The sequence below is a fragment of the Mobula hypostoma genome, chromosome 12 (genome assembly GCF_963921235.1).
Source record: "Mobula hypostoma chromosome 12, sMobHyp1.1, whole genome shotgun sequence".
NCBI lineage: Eukaryota > Metazoa > Chordata > Chondrichthyes > Myliobatiformes > Myliobatidae > Mobula > Mobula hypostoma.
In genome coordinates this window covers 7,629,985-7,654,819 of record NC_086108.1, presented here as the reverse complement: position 1 = coordinate 7,654,819, position 24,835 = coordinate 7,629,985, and the positions used below count along the sequence as shown (strand labels likewise).

Genomic DNA, 24,835 nt, shown 5'->3' with positions numbered 1-24,835 from the left:
CTCTCAAAGCTTTTTTTTATTGTTTTGATCATTTTCCTGTCTTTTCTGGTTATACCATTAGTCGGTGCTGTTGGTTTTAACGTTGCTGTGTAGTTTTCTGTGTACAAATCAATTGAGCCTGTCATCTGAATCAGCTGCTTCAACATTTTAATCAAAAGTAAACAGATAGTGAATGACAGAGTAACTGGTCTGATTCCTTCCGGATCGATATTTCTTTTGGATTGGTCATTTGATTCAGATTATTTAATTAATTTCAAATCAATGCAAATAATAAGAAATGTTTTGCATTTCTCAACCTCAATATCCCACAAGCAACAAAATGCTTTTGATATGACAAATAGAACACACTGGAAACACTCAGCAGGTCAGTCAGCACCTGCAAAGAGAGAGAAAAACAGGTCTACACCCCGAAAAAGGTTCCTGGACCAGAAACGTTAACTGTTTCTCTTCCTGAAGTTCAGAATCTAAATCAGGTTTAATATCATTGGTCATAAAGCATATGTCATAAAGTTTGTTGTCCCTTGTGACAGCAGTACAATGCAATACATAATAATAGAGAAAAACGTGAATTATATAATACATATATATATATATATATATATATAAAGTAGTTAAATTAAATAAGTAGTGCAAAATAAAAATTCAAAACTAGTGAGGTAGTGTCGTGGGTTCAATGTCCATTCAGAAATCTGATGGCAGAGGGGAAGAAGCTGTTCCTGAATCATTGAGTGTGTGTCTTCAGGCTCCTGTACCTCCTCCCTGATGGTAGCAATGAGAACAAGGCATGACCTGGGTGATGGGGGTCATTAATGATGGGCGCCATTGTTTTGAGACATTGCTGCTTGAAGGTATCATGGAGACGAGTGCCCATGAAGGAGCTGACTAAGTTTACAACTCTCTGTAGCTTATTTTGATCCCATGCAGTAGCCCCCCACCCCCCGCCCCCCGTACCAGAGGCATGATGCAGCCAGTTAGAATATAGCCACTATTGTAGCTTCTTTCTAACTGCATCGATATGTTTGGCCCTGGATAGTACCTGAGAGATATTGACACCCAGGAACTCTTTCCACTTCTGATCCCTCAATGAGGACCGGTGTATATTCCCTCATCTTACCCTTTTTGAAGTCCACAAGTTGTTCTTTGGTCTTACTGACGTTGAGTGCAACGATATTCCTACGACACTATTCAACCAGCTGATGTATCTCGCTCTCTTGCAATTCTGACAACAGTGGTTGTATCATCAGCAAATTTATAGATGATATTTGAACTATGCCTAGCCACACAGACATGGGTGTAGAGAGAGTAGAGCAGTGGGCGAAGCACACATCCCTCAGGTGTGCCAGTGTTGATTGTCAGCGAGGTGGAGATGCTACTTCCACACAGATTGTGGTTTTCCGGTTAGGAAGCCGAGGATCTAGTTGGAGAGGGAGGTACAGAGTCCTAGATTCTGTAGCTTTTCGATCAGGGCTGTAGGAATGATGGTGTTGAATGCTGAGCTGTAGTCAATAAACAGCATCCTGACATAAGTACTTGCATTGTGCAGGTGACCCAAGGCCAAGGAGATTGCGTCCACCATTGACCTATTGTGGTGATAGGCAAAGTGTAGTGGGTCCAGGTCCTTGCTAAGGCAGGAGTTGATTCTAGCTATGACCAGCCTCTCAAAGCACTTCATCGCCAAAGGTGTGAGTGCCACTGGACGATGGGCAGCTCACCCTGCTGTTTCTGGGCACTGGTATAATTGTTCCTGCTGTTGCTGACTGACCACCTGTGTGCTTCCAACCTTGGCTGAGTTCTCTTTCGATCTCCAGTAGGCAGTTTAAATGGCTCGGCACAGACTATATGGGCCAAGGGGCTCATTTCTGTGCAGTATTTTTCCATGACTCATATATAGTTTGTCTTTTAATGTTTCGTTTACTTTTGAGGTGCAATGGCAGTTATTGGGCATGTTCCAGAATGAATCCCTCACTGTAATCACTGAGTATCTGTGATATCCTCAAGGCATCAATCAGTAGTGCTCTGTAGTTTAGGACAGTGATGAATATTGGTAGCTTGGGTTGAGCTGCTTGAATATGTTGTCGCTTAAAGTTAAATTGGACAGCTATATGGACAGGAAAGGAATGGAGGGTTATGGGCTGAGTGCTGGTCAGTGGGACTAGGTGAGAGTAAGAGTTCAGCACAGAAGAGAAGGGCTGAGATGGCCTGTTTCCGTGCTGTAATTGTTATACGGTTATATATGAAAGATATCTCAGAAATGACAGCTTGACTGCTCAAACGTCATGACGTCACAATCACTCACAAGCCAGTAGTGACTTTAAGAAAGCTTGTCTCAAGAACCAAGGTACCAGTAAAGACAACTGACAAAAGCAATGTGGTGTACAGGGTCACCTGTGGAGACAGCAACAAGAACCATGTTGGCTAGACAGGAGGTAAACTCTCACCTTGTTTACGGGAACGTAAACTGGCAGTTTGAAGACATGATCTACTGTCGCTGATCTCGGTACTTCAAGACCGAGAAGGACACCACTTTAACCAGACACTGCGGTGGTTCTGGAGCAGGCATGAAATGTTTTAGAAGTGTGGTTCTCTTCTGATAACTCTGTAAGCAAACGTTGAAATAGACATAAGTGCCAAAGAAACGCGAGCCAATAGGTCAACTGAAGGGGTAGCCAGTCAGGACCGAGGCAAGCGAACAGGAGCGTATATAAATGCAAGCACTCCCAGAGAGAAACACCAGTAACTACGCACTGGGAATGTCACCCCAACTGCTGATGAAACGTCTGCAGCCTATTGCCAAGCTCGGCGAACACTGCAACGTCAAGTGCTCTATAGTGTTTTGCAATTCTTGGAAATGGGAGGGTGAGGGCTTAGGCACAACACCTTGGCTTTGTTGCTGCATTCTGAGTGGCTATCTACCCGTGACTGCCTTAGCCACAGATAAATTGGGCATAAATCATACGTCGAATCACCAAGTACGCAAGGTATTAAGGAAAACAGAGGTCTGTGAGGAAGGTGGAATTGGACTCTGGATTTCTTCACTTGCAGATCCCTGTCAGTTCAGATTGGCAACAACATCTCCTCCGTAACCTCCATCAGCACAAGGCAGTGCTCTGCTTGCTTATGACTGTGTGGTTAAGCACAGCTCCAATGCCAGATTGAAGTTTACTGAGAACACCGCTGTGGTAGGCCGAATCAAAGGTGGTGATGAACCAGCTTGAGGGAGGGAGATGGCAAATCTGGCCGAGCAGTGCCACAACAACCTCTTCTCACTGCCAGCAGGACCAAGTACTGCTGTCGGAAGAAACTGGAGGTCCACTTGCCAATCCTCATTGGGAGATCAAAGGGAACTTTAAATTCTTCGATGTTATCATTTCAGAGGCCCTGCACGTAAATGCAATCACAAAAGAAGCACGGCAGCACCTCTACTTCCTTAGAAAGATTCGGCATGACATCTAAAACTTTGACAGACTTCTATAGATGTGTAATGGAGAGTATATTGACTGGCTGCATCATGGCCAGTTATGGAAGTACCAATCCCCTTGAACAGAAAATCCTACAAAAGGTCCTGAATTTGACCCAGCCCGTCACAGATAAAGCCCTCCCCACTATTGAGATAAAACGTTATCACCAGAAAGCAACATCCATCATCAGGGATCCCCACCACCCAGATCATGCTCTCTTCTCACTGCTGCCATCAGGGAAAAGGTACAGGAGTCTCAGGACTTACACCACCAGATTGAAGAACAGTTATTACCCCTGCACCATCAGGCTCCTGAACCAAAGGGCATAACCATTCAACTTCACTTACCTCATCATTGAAATATTCCCACAAGCTATTAACTCATTTTCAAGGACTTTTCATCTCATGTTCTCAATATTTATTGCTTATTTATTATTATTATTTCTTCCTTTTTGTATTTGCACAGAATTGTTGTCTTTTACACACTGGTTGAACATCCATTTTGTGTTCTGTATCTGTATTAAATCTGTTCGGGATTTATTGAGTATGCCCACAAGAAAATGAATTCAGAGTTGTATATGGTGACATATATGTACTTTGATAATAAATTTACTTTGAACTTTTAAAGTTAGAAAACCTGGTAGGCTTCAAAGTTCAAAGTAAATTCCCACTGCTGCCTGTAAGTAGTTTTGTACGTTCTCCCCTATGAACCCATGGATTTCCTCCAGGTGCTCTGGTTTCCTCCCACAGTTCAAAGACGTACCAGTTAGTAGGTTAGTTGGTCATTGTAAATTGTCCTGTAATCAAAGTACGTGCATGTCACCAAATACTACCCTGATATTGTCCTGCAGGCATTCACAGTAGAATGAAGAAATACAATAGAATCAGTATAAAACTACACACAAAGATTGACCAAGGTGCAAAAGAAGACAAACTATGCAAATACAAATAAAAACAATTAATGATTATGATAGATAGATAGATAAATAAATAAATGATACTGAGAACATGAGTTGTAGACCCTTGTAAAATGAGCCTGTAGATTGTGAAATCAATTCAGAGTTGTGGTGAGTGAAGTTATCCACGCTGGTTCAGGAGCCTGATGGTTGTGGGGTAATAACTGTTCCTGAACCTGGTGGTGTGGGACCTGAGGCTCATTGTGGTGAGTGAAGTTATCCACACTGGTTCAGGAGCCTGATGGTTGTGGGGTGATAACTGTTCCTGAACCTGGTGGTGTGGGACCTAAGGCTCATTGAGGTGAGAGATGTTATCCATACCAGTGTGGTCTGGGACCTTAAGGTATCTATACCACCTGCTCGATGATAATAGTGAGAAGAGAGCATGGTCTGGATGGTGGGCCAGCCTAGATATGGGGCAAGGATTCTTTTTAAAACAGAGTGGTGGGTACCTGAAATGCCCTATGGAGACAAGTTTGATAGAGGTTCTCAGGTAGGGAGAGAATGGAGGGGTACTGATGTTGTGTAGGCAGAAGGGATTAGTTTAGTTCGGTACTTAACTACTAGTCTAATTAGTTCAGCATAACATCATGGGTCGAGGGAACTGTTCCAATGATGCACTGTTCTGCGTTGTCCGATGGGCAGCGAAGGAATGATACACAGAGATGCTACCTCAGGGCTCCAACAACTCAGGTTCTATCCCAACCTGTGCTTCTCCTAGTGTGGGGTTTGCATCTTCTCCTGTAACTGTGTGGGTGCTCTGGCTTCCTCACACACCCCAAAAAATAAGCTAGTTGCATTTCAATTGTGCATTGTAAACTGTTAGAAGTGTATAGATTAGTGACAGAATCTTAGGGGATTTAAGAACATGCTGGCCTTCATCGGTTCTGAGAGGTTGTACTGCAGTTTGGGATGTTGGTGGGGCCACACTTTGAGTATTGCATATAGTTCTGCTTGTCTTGTTTTGGGGAAAAATGTTATTAAACTAGAGCGAGCGAGCGAGCGAGAGAGAGAGAGTGTGCAGAGAAGATTTACCTGGATATTGACTGGACTTTGCCTGGGGCGGGGGGGAGGGGTGGGGAAGAGGTTGTGTTTATTCCTTAGAACGTAAGAGATTGAGGGATCACTTGTATAAAGCAGGAGTCCACTGACTACTTGCTCAATTGGTATTGATCCATGGATTAAGAAAGGTTGGTAACTCCTGATATAGGGGTATGTAATAGGATAATGATGGGCAGGGACCAGATTGAAGGCACATAGGAATGGGGTACTAAAAAGAAACATAGAAAACCTACAGCACAATACAGGCCCTTCGGCCCAGGAAAGTTGTGCCGAACATATCCCTACCTTAGAAATTACTAGGCTTACCCATAGCCCTCTATTTTTCTAAGCTCCATGTACCTATCCAAAAGTCTCTTAAAAGACCCTGTCATATCCACCTCCACCACCATTGCCAGCAGCCCATTCCATGTACTCACCACTCTGCGTAAAAAAAACTTACCCCTGACATCTCCTCTGTACCTGCTCCCCAGCACCTTAAACCTGTGTCTTTTTGTGGCAGCCATTTCAGCCCTGGGAAAAAGCCTCTGACTATCCACAAAATCAATGCCTCTCATTATCTTATACACCTCTATCAGGTCACCTCTCATCCTCCGTCGCTCCAAGGAGAAAAGGCCGAGTTCACTCAACCTGTTTTCATAAGGTATGCTCCCCAATCCGGGCAATATCCTTGTAAATCTCCTCTGCACCCTTTCTATGGTTTCCACATCCTTCCTGTAGTGAGGCGACCAGAACTGAGCACAGTACTCCAAGTGGGGTCTGACCAGGGTCCTATTAAGCTGCAACATTACCTATTGGCTCTTAAACTCAACCCACGATTGATGAAGCCAATGTACCGTATGCCTTCTTAACCACAGAGTCATCCTGCGCAGATGCTTTGAGCGTCCTATGGACTCGGACCCCAAGATCCCTCTGATCCTCCACACTGCCAAGAGTCTTACCATTAATACTATGACTATGACTATTCTGCCATCATATTTGACCTACCAAAATGAACCACCTCACACTTATCTGGGTTGCACTCCATCTGCCACTTCTCAGCCCAGTTTTGCATCCTGTCAATGTCCCACTGTAACCTCTGACAGACCTCCACAACACCTCCAACCTTTGTGTCATGAGCAAACTTACTAACCCAAGAGTCAGATATGCGTTAGAGATCAGACACAAGAGATTTAAAAGGGATATTAGAGGCAACTTCTGCACATGAAAAATGGATAGAGCTGTCAGGAATAATGACTGAAGTGGGCACATTAACAACATTCAAAAGTGATCTAGATAAGTGCATATGGAGGAGGGGTTTAGAGGTCTATAGCCCGATGGGACTAGCTCACTGGACAACACAGTTGCATGGACAAGTCGAGCTGAATGTCTTCTGTAGTAATTGGGATGTGTACATGTTGTTTGTTTATTGTATTAAGATAGATACTTCTGTTTATTTTGTAATATGACTGTAACTCATTGTGGGGTGCATCATATTCTGATTCATGTGTAGTCTGAAGTTAGCCTTGTGGGTAATTAAAGATGGTATGTTGTAGTGCCAAATAAAAATCTCTTTGCCCTCAGTAAAAGGGAAAGATAGGGGCTGCCAGGAGTTCACACACTCTGGACAAGAATAAGTACAGAGCTATTATTGTGTTTCCTTGTACATATAATTTTGTACAAACCCCATTTCCAGAACAGTTGGGATATTTTCCAAAATGCAATAAAAACAAAAATCTGTGATATGAGCTTTTATTTAACTGACAAAAGTACAAAGAAAAGATTTTCAATAGATTTACTGACCAACTTAATTGTATTTTGTAAACATACACAAATTTAGAATTTGATGGCTGCAACACACTCAACAAAAGTTGGGACAGAGTTAAAATAAGATTGAAAAGTGCACAGAAAATGCTACTGTGACAACTATAGCCACCTGGGCTCGGGAGTACTTTGGAAAACCATTGTCACTCAACACAGTCCATCGCTGCATCCAGAAATGCAACTTGAAACTGTATTACGCAAGGAGGAAGCCATACATCAACTCTATGCAGAAACGCCGGCGAGTTCTCTGGGCCTGAGCTCATCTCAGATGGACTGAAAGACTGTGGAACCGTGTGCTGTGGTCAGATGATTCCACATTTCAGCTAGTTTTCGGAAAAAACGGGTGTCGAGTTCTCCGTGCCAAAGATGAAAACGACCATCCAGATTGTTATCAGTGAAAGGTGCAAAAGCCAGCATCTGTGATGGTATAGGGGTGCATCAGTGCCCACGGCATGGATGAGTTGCATGTATGTGAAGGTACCATTGACTCTGAGGCGTATTATTAGAATTTTAGAGAGACATATGTTGGCATCAAAGCGACGTCTCTTCCTGGGACGTCCATGCTTATTTCAGCAGGACAATGCCAGACCACATTCTGCACAGGCTACAACAGCGTGGCTTTGTAGACACAGAGTGCGTGTGCTTGACTGGCCTGCTGCCAGACCAGATCTATCTCCTATTGAAAATGTATGGCGCATCATGAAGAGGAAAATCAGACAACGGAGACCACGGACTGTTGAGCAGCTGAAGTCTTATATTAAGCAAGAATGAACAAAATTTCCAATTGCAAATCTACTACAATTATTATCCTCAGTTCCAAAACGTTTAAGAAGTGTTATTAAAAGGAAAAGTGATGTAACACAATGGTAAACATGCCTCTGTCCCAACTTTTGTTGAGTGTGTTGCAGCCATCAAATTCTAAATTTGTGTACGTTTACAAAATACAATTAAGTTGGTCACTAAAACTATTGAAAATCTTTTCTTTGTACTTTTGTCAGTTAAATAAAGGTTCACGTGAATTAACATATCACTGATTTTTTGTTTTTATTGCATTTTGGAAAATATCCCAACTTTTCTGGAAATGGGGTTTGTAAATATTGGCACGTTGAGGAGCCCTATCTGCCCAAAGCAACTGGTTTTCGGGAGGCAGTAACCTGCCTTTGCCCTTCTCCTGTCAGTAGAAACTGTTCTGCCAGGCTGAGTAGCTAAGCCACATGTGAAGACCAGGAGCTGGTCTTGGTTGTCAGAGGCTATTTGAGGCACACGTCATTGGGAACATTTAATAGGTAGTGGGAGCTTGTCCCCATTACCACCCACAGCTATAACAACCTTAAGGAACACCTGCCTTATAATTGTACTTATTTCTATGAATGCATGCTGAGAAATAAAGAACTGATTGGGCTGCCCATTGTATTTGAGAGTACTGAAGTGAACTGACTCCATTGTGACTTGTTTCTGATGCAAATTGATTTAGATACAAAACATTGCCATTAAATAACTTTTAAAGCTGTATTCCTAAGAAAATAAGTCCAAAGATTCAAATGGAAGGCTGAAGGACTCTGGAGTTGAATAATAATAGACCCGCTGTGATGGTTAGAGCACAACATCTGATTGAGAGATTAAAACGATGACCTAAATAGCAAGCAGCAAAGCTCACAACAGCCATATGAGCTCAGACTGGGTTACAGGCTCCTTGGTTTCCTATTTAACACAAATGCTGACTTTAAATCCAAAGAATTCTGCTCTTAGTCTACCTTTGTACCTACATCAGCTTTTAGAGTACCCATGTTTTCCATATCCTTGTCAGACCTAACTTTTCCAAGAATGCGGAATTTTATTGAGGAGTTCCAATAACGTTCTGTGTACGAAGAGGGCTCAGGACTCAATGAGATTATAGCCTTGAGATTAATGCTATGTATTTCCTTTTCACTTTGTTTTTCTTTTCGCTGCAGAGGGAGATGCCACAGTGTTAGAGAGTCATAGAAAAGTACAGCACAAAAACAGGCCTTTTGGCCCATCTAGTCTGTGCCAAACCATTTAAGCTGCCTACCCCCATTGAGTTGCTCCTGGACCATAGCCTGCCATACCCCCACGAATCATATACCTATCCAAACTTCTCTTAACTACTGAAATCGAACTCACATGCGCCACTTGCGCTGGCAGCTCATACCCTCTGAGTGAAGAAGTTTCCCTCATGTTCCCCTTAAACTTTTCATCTTTCAGCCTTAACCCACAACCTCTAGTTGTAGTCCCACCAAACCTCAGTGGAAAAAGTCTGTTTGCATTTATCCTATCCAGACTCCTCATAATTTTGTATACCTCTATCAAGTCTCCCCTCAATCACCTAGTTTAAATTCCCAAAGCAAATCAGATAACCATTATACTCACAATGTATAGGGATAAATGCACATTTAAGATGTTCATAGACTGCAGCCTTCTGAAGGATACCCAGTGTTGTTGTTACCTTTCTCTCATAAATGCTAGGTTAGTTCAGTTCTGCTGGCCCTCCGCGAATATGATTCTCTACACTTGAGCATGGGCGGTGTCAGCCAGGGGTGTGAATCCCACAGATTCATTACTCTCTGGCTAAAGAAATTCCTTCTCATCTCCATGACAAATGGACGTCCCTTTACTCTGAGGCTGTGTCCTCTGGTCTTAGTCTCCCCCAGCATAGGAAACATCCTTTCCACATGCACTCTGTTGAGGTCTTTCAGCATTTGATGGATTTTGAATGAGATCCCCCTCATTCTTCTGAATTCCAGTGAGTACAGGCCCAGAGCCATTGAATGCCTTTCAAGCCCAGAATCATTTTTGTGAACCTCCTTTGAATCCTCTCCAATGTCAGCACATCTCTTCCTGTATAAGAGACCCAAAACTGCTCACAATATTCCGTGTGGCCTCACCAGTGCCTTATAAAGCCTTAACATTACACCCTTATTTTATATTCTAGTCCTTCTCGAAATGAATGCTAACATCACATTTGCCTTCCTCACTGCCGACTCAACCTGCAAATTAACCTTTAGCAAATCCTGCACAAGGGCTCCCAAGTAAGGTCCCTTTGCACCTCAGATTTTTGGTCATGAAATTCTAGGTTGATCTGGAATGGTATAAGAAATATCAGGAAAGGTGACTAAAAGCTTAGTGAAAGCGTAAGATATTGGGTATTTGAAAAGAAGAGAGAGAAGTAGGGGGTGAATCCCAGACCTTAGGGCCACTATTGAAGGACCTCCAGTTGATAGTAGAGTGAATTAAACTGAGGTGTGCGTAACAAAGAAACTTGGTGGAGGGCAGAGATCTCGGAACACTGCAGGATGTTTCAGAGATGGGGAGAAATGAGAAAATGGGGAGAATTTATTTAATTAAATTTGTGCCATCTGTCATGGAAGCCATGACAGGCCTCTTCAGCAAAGATTGTATGCAGCATGCAACTCTTGAGATCTTGCTTCCCGCTGACAGCTACAAAACAAACAAGAAACATGGAACCCGTTCAAAGAAAATCATCAAACCACCCCCCCACACACACAAATAAATAAACCGTGCAAGCAGCAAAAATAGGAGCAAAAGACACTGAATATAAAACACAAAAATCAAAAAAGTTCAAGCATATTCAGTTCAGTTCAATCTAGAGTTATGTCATTCATTATCTGCAGGCCAATCAAAATAGCAACAAACGAAAGGAGCGACCAGAAACACACCATATTGTGAACTGTAGAGGCCAAACCATGTCAATTAAATCTTGCCCAAGACTAAGGACTCCAGTACAGTCACCTGGTGGCCTTGAGCGAGAGACCATTCAAACGCAGGGACTTTCTACTGGCAGCAGGGAACAACAGGCTGGTAGACAGTACTGAACACCCACTCACCATCCGCTCCCACCTTGATGGTATCAAGTTATGACTACTTTTTATTTATTCATGTTTTCTTGTCTTATCATCATTCTGATTTTCTGTATTATCTGAGGCTTCCATTGGTCAGGGTTAACCATGGACATTGTGTCCTGGCTGTCTAGATATGCAAGCCAGGGCAGTACGATATGGAGAGCAAGCTGTTGCCCATGTAACAAGTTCCCCCTCTCCACCCATCTATAAATCCAAGGGAACGGCAGAGATGATACAGTTTGGCACCAGCAGCATCGCAGGAGTTGCCAGTCAGCACTGAATTCAATGTAGGACTGCCTTAGGGACTCCAGCTCCAGATTTCTCCCTCTGGATTTACTCCCGAAGCCTTACCCATGAGTGGCTATAGCTGCAAGGCAGCAGAGATTTGAGATCAGAGTTCTCCTAGATGAGCTACCATGAGCTACAGCTGATGAGTCCCATCTGCCCAGAGTGACTGGTTTTAAAGCACCAATGACCCACCTTTGCCCCTTCACCTGTCAGTAGAAATGGTTCCGCCAGGCTTAGTAGCTAAGCCATATGTAAAGGCCAGGAGCTGGACTTGGTTGTCAAAGGCTATTTTAGGTGTACACCATTGGGAACATTGAAAAGGTAGTGGAAGCTTATCCCCATTACCACCCCTGGCTATAGCAACCTTAAGGAACTCCTGTCTTATCACTCCTAATGTATTAGTGTAGCAATTGACAAGTAATACTTTGTAGGGTGTTTTCATGAGACATAATCTATTTAACACAAATGAGTTAGGCTGATCTTCATTATCGAGCTGGATTATCTGGAGCTAATTGGCATTTGTGGGATTGTCCAAATTCTGATTGTGAAAATTCAGAGGTAATCCTCCTTAATCAATATTGCTAAGACCAAACATTGTAGCACATACAGAGAAGATTATAGCTATGATGATGATCAATTATTAAAATGGTCCATTGCAAACTGCACACTTCTAATGAAGAAGATTGCCCTCTAGTATACTGCCCGTATATTATTCAAGTTCTTTCCATGCTCTCTGCTCCCACTTTACCTCTCAATTCTTGCTGTTGACATCTTATGGATCCCAAAATCCATAAATTTAAAACTCTTGTCTTTAAATCACTGATACCATATAGTAAAATTCAAAGTAAATTTATTATCAAAAGTTCATATATGTCATTATCTACTACCCTGAGGTTCATTTCAGAGTTTGCCTGCATAGCATCATAACCAGGACTTGTGATACGCACCACCTACTACCTGCTCCCGTGGCTTCATGTGACCCTGATCGGGGGCAAAGCAGGTGCTACACCTTCCCCAAGGGTGACCTGCAGGCTAGCAGAGGGAAGGAGCCCCTTACACCTCTTTTGGTTGAGATATACCTCCATCCCGCCTCAGATACTGATTTTAAGTTATACAGATCCAATCCTGCCAGCTCTACAATTTCTTATGCAAGTGGAGGAATGAAATAAACATGGAGAAATAATTGTTCAGTACTTTCAAAGGCTTCTTGCCTTTACAGGAGCATTTCTAATGAGCAGCCTATTTGCTGTAGATGAAGGTTATAAACAGAGCAGAGATTGTGTGATTAGATTAGATTATGAGGACACGCAGTCCTCTTTTATTGCCATTTAGTAATGCATGCATTAAGAAATGATACAATGTTCCTCCAGAATGATATCACAGAAACACAAGACAAACCGACTGAAAAACTGACAAAAACCACATAATTATAACAGATAGTTACAACAGTGCAAAGCAATACCGTAATTTGATGAAGAACAGACCGTGGGTACGGTAAAAAAAAAAGTCTCAAAGTCTCTCGAAAGTCCCATCATCTCACGCAGACGGTAGAAGGAAGAAAAAAAACTCTTCCTGCCATGAACCTCCAGCGCTGCAAACTTGCCGATGCAGCACCCTGGAAGCACCCGACCACAGCCACCTCTCGAGTCCGTCTGAAAACTCCGAGCCTCCGACACTGAGCGCCTCAACGCCGGCTCCGGCATGAGGCAGTAGGCAAAGCCGAGGATTTGGGGCCTTCCCCTCCAGAGATTCTCGATCGCGCAGTAGCAGCGGCAGCGAAGCGGGCATTTCAGAAGTTTCTCCAGGTGTTCCTCTGTGCTTCTCACGGCTGTCTCCATCAAATCAGGATTGTGCACAACCCCTAGTTAACACATACGATATCATTCGGAGCGGCCGCGCGCGCTGCATGGCGCTGCCATCTTCTCCTCCCGCCTCCTCATTGTATAAAGAATTCCTTAGGTGTTTGCATTGCCTCGCTTTTTTGGAGTACATTTTGCAAAGCTTCACCTATTCAAAGTTCAAAGTAAATTTTATTATCAAAGTACATTTATGTCAACATACACAACCCTTAGATTCATTTTCTTGTGGGCATACTCAATAAATCCATAGAATAATAACCATTTTTTTTCTTTTCATTTTTTTTCTCTTCATGATTAATTATATCAAGAGTTTGGAAGTTTATTACACTTGTGCTATTTGTAGTTTCTCTTGTATATGTTTATTAGCAATAATGTAATTCCAATCTCTTCCTATCACTATTGCTATTATGTTTGTGAACTTGAAAACTAATAAAAAGATTTTAAAAAAAGAATAATAACCATAACAGAATCAAAGAAAGACTGCCCAATTTGGATGCTCAACCAGAGTGCAGAAGACAACAAACTGTGCAAATTACAAGAAGAATAAATAGTAATAATAAATAAGTAATAAATATTGAGAACATGAGATGAAGAGTCCTTGAAAGTGAGTCCACTGGTTGTGAGATCATCTCAGTGATGGGGGAAAGTGAAGTTGAATGAAGTTATCCCCTATGGTTCAAGATGGTTGAGGGGTAATAACTGTTCCTGAACCTGGTGGTGAGGATCCTGAGGCTCCTGTACCTTCTTCCTGATGGCAGCAGAGGAAAGAGAGCATGTCTATGGTGGTTGGGGGTGGGGGAGGTGTCCCTGATGATGGGTGCTGCTTTCCTGTGACAGCGTTTCGTATAGATGTGCTCAGTTGGAGGGAGGGCTTTGCCCCGATGGACTGGACTGTATCTACTACTTTTTGTAGGATTTTCCCTTCAAGGGCTTTATAGTCGTAGTTATAGTCATACTTTATTGATCCCAGGGGAAATTGGTTTCATTACAATTGCACCATAAATAATAAATAGTAATAAAACCATAAATAGTTAAATAGTAATATGTAATTTATGCCAGGAAATAAGTCCAGGACCAGCCTATTGACTCAGGGTGTCTGACCCTCCAAGGGAGGAGTTGTAAAGTTTGATGGCCACAGGCAGGAATGACTTCCTATGACGCTCTGTGCTGCATCTCGGTGGAATGAGTCTCTGGCTGAATGTACTCCTGTGCCCAACCAGTACATTATGTAGTGGATGGGAGACATTGTCCAAGATGGCATGCAACTTGGACAGCATCCTCTTTTCAGACACCACCGTCAGAGAGTCCAGTTCCATCCCCACAACATCACTGGCCTTACGAATGAGTTTGATTCTTTTGGTGTTTGCTACCCTCAGCCTGCAGCCTGCTTTAGTGTTTCAGTATTAGGCTGAGATGCAACCAGTCAATATTCTCGCTGTTACACAACCATAGATGTTTGTCAAAGTTTTAGATATCATGCCAAATCGCTGCTGAGCCCTAAGGAAGTGCTGTGCCTTCTTCATAATTGCCCTTAAGTGCTGGGCTTATGTGCCTGTTTATCTTGACTTCCCCTATCTGGTTGGCTCTATTCAATTCTCAGCAAGGAGTCTATGCTGGCAGCTGGCCTGGGCTCTTCTGCACTATTCAAGATTTTAACAGCTTTGCAGTGTTAATTAGTGCAGAGTAAACATAAGAGAAAAACACCTGTAGCATCAGAAATCATGTGTTTTTCTCTGTAACCTCAGTAACTGGCGGCATCACCACTTGGTGTGGGGATGGCAACAGCACAGGATCGAAGTAAGCTGCAGAGAGTTGTAAAATTAATCAGCCCATCATGAGCACTAGCCTTCATAGCATCAAGGACATCTTTAAGGAGTGGTGTCTCAAAAAGGCAGTATCCCTCATTAAGAACCCCCATCATCCAGGACATTGGCCGGTTGGTAGCGCAGTGGCATCAGTGCCGGACTTCGGAGTGAAGGCTCCCGAGTTTGAGTTCGAGTCCAAGTCGGGCCAGCTCCCGGGCACGCTTTCCATCCGTGCTGGGTTAGCCACTTAGCCTCGTAAAAAACAAGGGTCGAGCCAGGAACGTTCATATCGTGACCCGGTTAATCCAAAAGGAGACCAATCCTGACACTACGCGCCAGACAAGAATGGCTGACTGTCTGGTGCGACACGCTAGGAAGGAGGATCCAGGACATGTGCTCTTCTCATCAGGAAGGAGGTACAGAAGCATGAAGGCACACACTCAACGATTCAGGAACAGCTTCTTCCCCTCTGCCATCCAATTTCTGAATGGACATTGAACCCATGAGCACTACCTTGCTACTTTTTAATCCATTTTTGCACTACTTATTTAATTCATAATCATAGTCATACTTTATTGATCCCGGGGGAAATTGGTTTTCTTTACAGTTGCACCATAAATAATTAAATAGTAATAAAACCATAAATAATTAAATAGTAATATGTAAATTACGCCAGGAAATAAGTCCAGGACCAGCCTATTGGCTCAGGGTGTCTGACCCTCCAAGGGAGGAGTTGTAAAATTTGATGGCCACAGGCAGGAATGACTTCCTATGACACTCTGTGTTGCATCTCGGTGCAATGAGTGTACTCCTGTGCCCAACCAGTACATTATGTACTGGATGGGAGACATTGACCAAGATGGCATGCAACTTGGACAGCATCCTCTTTTCAGACACCACCGTGAGAGAGTCCAGTTCCATCCCCAAAACATCACTGGCCTTACGGATGAGTTTGTTGAATCTGTTGGTGTCTGCTACCCTCAGCCTGCTGCCCCAGCACACAACAACAAACATGATAGCAATTTAACTATTTAATAGATATACTTACTGTAATTTACAGGTTTTTCTCTATTATTATGTGTTACCTTGTAGTGCTGCTGCAAACTTAACAAATATCATGATGTGTGCCGGTGATTTTAAATCTGATTCTGATTCTGATAATTCTCAGTTAATCCTCAGCCCACGGACATGATTGTGTGCTTTGATGCACACCGCTGGTAAGAGTGCTGACCAGATATTGAAGGGGACTGTAAAGATAACTTATGGATGGATGGTGAAAAAGCAAAGATAGCGTGCAGTCGGACTGTCAGGAAGGGCAGGCAAATGATAGGACAAAATTGCAGCCAGCAGGATGAGTAGCCATGTATTAGGGATGCAGAGTCAAAAAGGGTAGTAAATGTGGTTAACTCAAAAGTGTTATATCTCAATGCACAGAGTACAAGAAATAAGATGGATGATCTTGTTGCACTATTACAGATTGTCAGGTATGATGTTGTGGCCATCACTGAATCGTGGCTGAAGGATGGTTGTAGTTGGGAGCTGAATGTCCAAGGTTACACCTTATATCAGAGGAATGGGAAGGTTGGCAGAGGGGGTGGTGTGGCTCTGCTGGTAAAGAATGGCATCAAATCAGTAGGAAGATGAGACATAGGATTGGAAGATGTTGAATCTTTGTGGGTTGAGTCAAGAAACTGCAAGGGTAAAAGGACCCTGATGGCAGTTATATACAGGTCTCCCAACAGTAGCTGGGATGTGGACTACAGATTACAACAGGAAATAGAAAAGGCGTGTCGTAGGGGCAACATTATGATAGTCATGGGAGATTTCAACGTGCAGGTTGGTAATGGACCTCAAGAGAGTGAGTTTGTTGAATGCCTACGAGATGGCTTTTTAGAGCAGTTTGTCATTGAGCCTACTAGGGGATCAGCTATACTGGATTGGGTGTTATGTAATGAACCAGAGGTGATTAGGGAGCTTAAGGTGAGAGAACCCTTAAGTGACAGTGATCACAATAGGATTGATGTTCAACTTGAAATTTGAGGCGGAGAAAGAAAAGTCTGACATAGCAGTATTTCAGTGGAGTAAGGGAAATTACAGTGGTATGAGAGAGGAGTTGGCCAAATTAAATTAGAAGGAATGCTGGCAGGGATGACAGCAGAGCAGTAATGGCATGAGTTTCTGGGGGAAAATGAGGAACGTGCAGGATAGATGTATTCCAAAAACAAAGAAATACTCAAATGGCAAAATAGTACAACTGTGGCTGACAAGGGTAGTCAAAACTAATGTAAAAGCAAAAGAGAGGGCATACAACAAAGAAAAATTATCGGGAAGCTTTTAAGAACCTACAGAGAGCAACTAAAAGAGTCATTAGGAGGGACAAGATGAAATATGAAAGCAAGCTAGCAAACAATGTCCAAGTGGTTAGTAAAAGCTTTTTCAAGTATGTCAAATATAAAAGAGAGATGAGAGTGGTTATAGGACCACTAGAAAATTAGACTGGAGAAATAATAATAGGGGACAAGGAGATGGTAGATGAAATAAATGAGTATTTTGCATCGGTCTTCACTGTGGAAGACACAAGCAGTGTGCCAGATGTTGAAAGGTGTGAGGGAAGAGAAGTAAGTGTAGTTACTATTACAAGGGAGAAGGTGTTCAAAAAGCTGAAACATCTAAGGGTACATAAGGTTCCTGGACCAGATGACCTGCATCCTCGGGTTCTGAAAGAGGTAGCAGGAAAGATTATAGAGGCATTACTAATGATCTTTCAAAAAAACCATTGGACTCTGGCATAGTGCCTGAAGACTGAAAAATTACAAATGTCACTCCACTCTTTAAGAAAGGAGGAAGGCAAGAGAGGGAATTATAGAGCAAGTTAGCCTGAACTCCATGTTTGGGAAGATGTTGGAGTCGACTGCTAAGGATGAGGTTATGGAGTACTTACTGACACAGGAAAAGATTGGACAAAGTCAGCATGGTTTCCTTAAGGGAAAACCTTGCCTGACGAACTTGTTGGAATTCTTTGAGGGAAGATTACAAGTAGGATAGATAAAGGGAATGCAGTGGATGTTGTATATTTGCACTTTCAGGCGCCTTTGACAAGGTGCCACACATGAGGCTGCTTACCAAGTTAAGAGCCCATGGTTTTACAGAAAAGTTACAGCATGGTTAGAGCATTGGCTGATTGGTAGGAGGCAGCGAGATGGAATGAAAGGATCCTTTTCTGGTTGGCTGCCACTGACTGTTGGTGTTCTACAGAGGTCGGTGTTGGGACTGCTTTGTTTTATGCTGTATGCTTTAGATGATGGAATAGATGGCTTTGTTGCCAAGTTTGCAGATGATACAAAGATTGATGGAGGGGGCAGATAATGTTGAGGAAACAGGTAGGCTGCAGAAGGACTTAGACAGATTAGGAGAAAGGACAAGAGAGTGGCAAATGAAACGCAATGTTGGAAAATGCATGGTCATGCACTTTGGTAGAAGAAGTAAATGTGCAGACTATTTTCTAAACAGAGACAATATCCAAGAATCTGAAATGCAAAGAAACTTGGGAGTCTTTGTGCAGAACAACCTACGTGGCCTATAAAAAATATTCAGCCCCTCACCCTGAAAGTTCAAAGGTCCAAAGGTCCAATGCAATATACATCCTGAAATGCTTTTTCTTTACAACCATCCACAAAAACAAAGTGCCCCCAAAGAATGAACACCAGTTAAATGCTAGAACCCCAAAGTCCCCCCCCAGCTCCCCTTCCTCCTGTGCATAAGCAGCTGCAAGCAACAATCCCCTCCCCCCCATGGCAAAAATAAGCATTGGCACCCACCACCGAGCACTCAAGCGCGAGCAAAGCAATAGCAAAGACACAGACTTGCAGTAACCCCAAAGACTTTGCATTTCACTTGGTATGAGACATACCACAGGTTCTCTCTCTCTCCCTCCCTAATAAGGGAGAAGGAGGTGTCACCGTTTTCCCAGTGAGCGGAGAGACATAACAAACAACTTGTTGGTTTACGATGTTAAAAGTCTGTTACATCACTTTTTTCGAGCTCTGTGCCCAAAGATCTTGGGTCTCCAGGCACACAGCTGTAGATGTTTCGACTCCCCCGACAACACAGGGGTCTCCTGCTGTGACACCAACCTTCGATCCACCCATCACCAGAGCCCTGAGATCCTGGGCTTCCAAATCTGAGCCGGACTCTTCGGCAAACCCCTTGGCGTGCCAAACAACAGCCAGTTGTGAAACCCCGAGAGAGGGTCCCATTCCCACAAAGAACCGAAGTCAGCGTGTAACTCCAGGTCAGGGTCTTCAAAAGAACCCAGAAAGGAAAAAAATAAATATATTAAAGATGGAAATTGAGCCTTTCATGTTGTATTGTTTTACAACACTGAATCACAGTAGATTTAATTTGGCTTTTTTTGACACTGATCAACGGAAAAAAAGAAACACTTTCATGTCAAAGTGAAAACAGATCTCTACAAAGCGATCTAAATTAATTACAAATATAAAACAATGATTAATTGATTGCATAAGTATTCACCCTCCGTCTTTAAAATGAAACATCAAATCATCACTGATGCAGCCAATTGGTTTCAGAAGACACATAATTAGTTAAATGGAGATCACTTGTGTGCAGTCAAGGTGTTTCAATTGATTGTAGTAAAAATACACCTGTATGTGGAAGGTCCAACTGCTGGTGAGTCAGTATCCTGGCAAAAACTACACCATGAAGACAAAGGAACACTCCAAGCAACTCCATGAAAAGGTTATTGAAATGCACAAGCCAGGAGATGGATACAAGGAAATTTCCAAGTCACTGAATATTCCCTGGAGTACAGTTAAGTCAATCATAAAGGAACGGAAAGAATATGGCACAGCTGTAAATCTGCCTAGAGCAGGCTGTCCTCAAAAACTGAGTGACCGTGCAAGAAGGGGACTGGTAAGGGAGGCCACCAAGAGACCTATGACAACTCTGGAGGAGTTATAGGCTTCAGTGGCTGAGATGGGAGAGACTGCACATACAACTGTTACCCAGATGCTTCACCAGTTGCAGCTTTATGGGAGAGTGGCAAAGAGAAACCTACTATTGATAAAAAGCTCACATCTCGGCATGTGGGAGACTCTGAAGTCAGCTGGAAGAAGATTCTGTGGTCTGATGAAACCAAATTGAACTTTTTGGCCATCAGACTAAACACTGCACATCTTCAAAAACACCCTATCCCTACCGTGAAGCATGGTGGTGGCTGCATTATGCTGTGGGGATGCTTCCCTGCAGAAGGTGCTGGAAGACTTGTGAAGGTAGAGGGTAAAATGAATGCAATAAAATACAGGGAGGTCCTGGAGGAAAACCTGATACAGTCTGCAAGAGAACTACTACTTGGGAGAAGATTTGTTTTCCAGCAAGACAATGACCCCAAGTGTAAAACCAAAATTATACAGTACTGGCTTAAAAACAACAATGTTAATATCCTGGGGTGGCTAAGTCAGAGACCAGACCTCAATCCAATTGGTAATTTGTGGCTGGACTTGAAAAGGGTTGTTCACTCACAATCCCCATGCAATCTGACAGAGCTTGAGTAGTTTTGTGAAGAAGAATGGGAAAAATTTTGCAGAGTCCAGATGTGCAAAGCTGGTAGAGATGTATCCACACAGACACAAGGCTGTAGTTGCTGCCAAAGGTGCATCTACTAAATACAATTAAATCCACAATAAAACATGAAAACTTTCAAGGGGGCTGAATACTTTTTTATAGGTACTGTAAAGGTCAACTTGCAGGTAGAGTCAGTGGTGAGGAAGGCAAATGCAATGTTAGCTTTCATTTCAAGAGATCCAGAGTACGAGAACAGGGATGTGATGCTGAGACTTTATAAGGCACTGGTGAGGCCTCACCCTGAGTATTGTGACAGATTTTGGCTCCTCCTCTCATAAAAGTTGTGCTGCCATTGGAGGGTGTTCAGAGGAAGTTCACAAGGATATTTCCAGGAATGAAAGGGTTTTCCTATGAGGAACATTTGATAGGTCTGGGTCTGTGCTCACTAGAGAACTTAGAAGGATGAACGGGAATCACATTGAAACCTTTCAAATGTTGAAAGGCCTAGACAAAGTAGATGTGAAAAGGATGTTTCCAATGGTGGGGGAGTCTAGGACAAGAGGGCACAGCCTCAGGATAGAGGGGCGTCCATTTAAAACAGGGATGCAGTAGAATTTCTTTAGCCAGAGCATGGTGAATTTGTGGAATTTATTCCCACGGGCAGCTGTGGAGGCCAGGTCATTGGGTGTATTTAAGACAGAGCTTGATAGGTTCGTGACTGGATGTGGTGTCAAAGGTTACAGGGAGAAGACGGGCGAGTGGGGCTGAGGAGGGGTACAAAAAGAATCAGCTATGTTTGAATGGCAAAGCAGCCTCGATGGGCCAAATGGCCTTGTTCTGCTCTTTTGTCTTTGGAGATGGCAATTTGTCTCATTGTGTTCCCGGGTTTGATTTCTGCTTTCCTTCTTTTTCTTGGTGCAGACAGTGAATTTTTGCCACCTCAAAGAGGCTCTGGAAGTGGACTGGAGCAGCGAAAAAGCTTCCTCTCTGAAACGAACCCCAAGCGATTATTTCCTACTTCAAGGTAAAGGGACAGCCTCTGCACTATGTAACTGGATAATTTTTTAAACTTCCAGTCCTTCTGAGTTGCATGCAAGCACTGTAGTCTGAATCTTTCATGTACTTTATAGTGTGACGCTTAACCCCGTGTGGTGCCTTTTTTAATTCATATTGGAATTGGTTTGTTAGTGTCACATGGACCAAGATAAAGTGTAAAGCTTGTCTTGCATACAGATCTATTCATTACACAGTGCATTGGGGTGGAATAAGGTAAAATAATAACAGAACGCAGGATAAAGTGTAACAGCTATAGAGAAAGTGCAATGCAGGTAGTCTGTTGTCGCATGAACAAAGTCTCGGTAGAGAAGTAGCGGGTAGGTATTAAATAGTCTCTTTGTTCAACAAAATGAGACACAGCAGGCAGTATATTGAGACCCTTTTGGAGGAAGAGGCCTGCTTGACCCGACATTACATGACATTTTATATGCTAAAGCTCAAAGGACAATTCCATATTTTTGTAATGCATCCATAGTGCTTTCTTTGAACTTCACACAGCCTTCGCACCTTCTGCTTTGTACACACATGACAGACACCCAAATGAATTTTAAATCAGCATTGTCTTCCAATTAACTGTAGCTCTTAGGGAACCCATCGTTCAGAGCTGCATTTTCAATTTAATCTGCAGTCTTTATTCAGATCTGAAGATTGGTGGCTGAAGTTGGTCGTTGAAATTATTTGCTATATGTGCTGAACCCAAAAAAACACCCTAACATAGACAATCAGATACAAGATCATAACGAGATAGATTGTGATGTTAAAAGGCCAATTTGTTGTACTAGAGAGCTATTTGGTAGGAGTAGAAGATTTCTTTGAGCCTGGTGGTACGTGCCTTCAGACTTTTGTATCTTCTATGTATTGGAAGAGGGCACAATAATGTGGTTAACTGGATCAGCAAGTCTGCAGATGACACCAAGATTAAGGATGGAGTGGACAGCAAGAAAGACTATCGTGGCTTGCAGCGTGATCTGGATCAGCTGGAAAAATGGGTTGAAAAATGGCAGGTGGAATTTAATACAGACAAGTGCGAGACTTTGCACTGCAGTAGGACCAATTAGGGTAGGTCTTACATAGTGAATGTTGAGGAGTGAGGTAGAACAAAGGGATCTGGGAGCACAGATCTGTAATTTATTGAAAGTGAATTTCTGTGCTGTAATTTCCTATGACTGTATCATTGAGCCTGCTGATACAAGCTTTAGACTTTTGTGTCTTCTGCCTGATAGAAGAGGGTCGAAGAGAGAACGTCCAGGGGGAGTGAGACCTTTGATTATGCTGACTACTTTGCTGAGGCAGTGAGAAGATTTTGGCATGCTGCCCTTTGAACAATACTAGCAAACCAGTGGTTGTGGCATGTTTTTTGCAGCTACCTGTTTTATGAGGCTACTGCAGAAACTGTTAACTGATGTGGCACAAAGGTTGAGTGTGGGATGTGTGATTTATATATAGTGGCTATTGCTTGAAAAGTATCTGGGTGGGTGGTAGCAATATCAGTTTGACAGGGGCATTGTTCATGATAATCTCCCATTATTGGCTGACGTAATTTGCCTCAGAAAAACCTTGGGCTAGGTGTGGGAGATCAGTTCTGTATATGACACACCAACAACCAGAAAGAGTCAGCAGTTTCATCAGACAGAAAAGTGATTGCCAAATCTCAGTGATGAAATAAAACAATTAAATCTGCAATATATTTCAAAACTTCAAGAGAAATTTCAAGTTCCTGAGTGTCAATATGTCTGAGGATCTATCCCAAACCCAACAAAGAAGGCACACCGGCAGCTATATTTCATTAGAAGTTTGAGGAGATTTGGTATGTCACCAAAACACTTGCAGATTTCTGCAGATGTGCAGTGGAGAGCATTCTAACTGGCTGCATTACCGTCTGGTAAGCTGCAGAGAATTGTAAACTTAGTCATCTCCATCATTAGCTCTGCCCTCCATAGTATCCAGGGCATCTTCAAGGAGCGATGCCTTAAAACAATGCTGTCCATCATTAAGGACCCCCATCACCCAGGTCATGCCTTGTTCTCTCTGGACCCATCAGGAAGGAAATACAGAAGCCTGAAGCCCCACACTCAACGACTGAGATGGTCTTCCCCTCTGCCATCCAATTTCTGAATGGACATTGAACCCACGAACACTACCTCACTACTTTTGTTTATTTCTATTTTGGCACTACTTAATTTTAATATATATATTTTTTCTGTAATTCATAGTTTTTTTTCTATCATTATGTATTGCATTGTACTGCTGCCAAAAAGTTAACAAATTTCACAACACATGCCAGTGTTGTTAAACCTGATTCTGATCTAAACCAGCAGTTCCCAACTTGGGGGTGGTGGACCCTTCAGTTAATGGTAGGGGTCCATGGCATAAAAAAGGTTGGGGACCTCTGTTCTAAAGTGAGCTTTAAAAGGGGGGGAGGGTTGAAGATGGTTGGAATTAGTGACATTTAGTTTGAAAACAGCTGCTTTAGGTTTAGTCTCTGGGCTACTGATTGTACTCGAGCTGGCAGTATCTGACCTAATATTGAATTATACAAGGCCTTAGTGTTGGGCACATGGCCAAGTGGTTAAGGCGTTCGTTTAGTGATCTGAAGGTCGCTAGTTCGAGCCTCAGCTGTGGCAGCGTGTTTGTGTCCTTGAGCAAGGCACTTAACCACACATTGCTCTAGTGTCTGAGCGAGGAGTGGCACCCCACACAGACTTCCAATCTGCATGAAAATGCCCGCGCAGGCTTCTCATGGTCTGAGTCGACGTTCCATCCCTTCTTCCCTCCCTGCTACAATTATACAAGTCAGATTTAAGTGCCGGGGTTCGAGGCGAGGGACGGTCCAGTTCGATCGCTGCTCCACAGAGATTGCTCATCTCTGTGCCGGACTGAGGCTGTGGCCTGCAACTAGTGGACTTCTGACTGACGCCTGACTTTTGTGAGCTTCAGTTCTGAATGCTGTGTGCTTGCTTTTATTGCTTGCATGTAGTTTTCCCCCTCGCACCGCGCTGCCCACGCACTCTCGCCCTAACCCTCCCTCTTCATCCTTGTCCTTTCCCCTACACTGGATGTTTGACAGTCTTTTTTTAATGGCTTCTATTGG

The 24,835-nt window shown here is 43.0% G+C and overlaps 1 protein-coding gene across 2 annotated transcripts in view; it reads left to right on the top strand.

Annotated features, from left to right (window-relative positions):
- The window catches only part of sae1 (SUMO1 activating enzyme subunit 1), a 231,684-nt gene that overhangs the window by 124,429 nt on the left and 82,420 nt on the right, over positions 1-24,835 (top strand). For both annotated transcript variants that reach the window (XM_063063584.1, XM_063063586.1), the window contains exon 6: positions 21,610-21,712. In XM_063063584.1, coding sequence (XP_062919654.1) covers positions 21,610-21,712 — 103 coding nt within the window. The remainder of the gene's footprint in view (positions 1-21,609; positions 21,713-24,835) is intronic.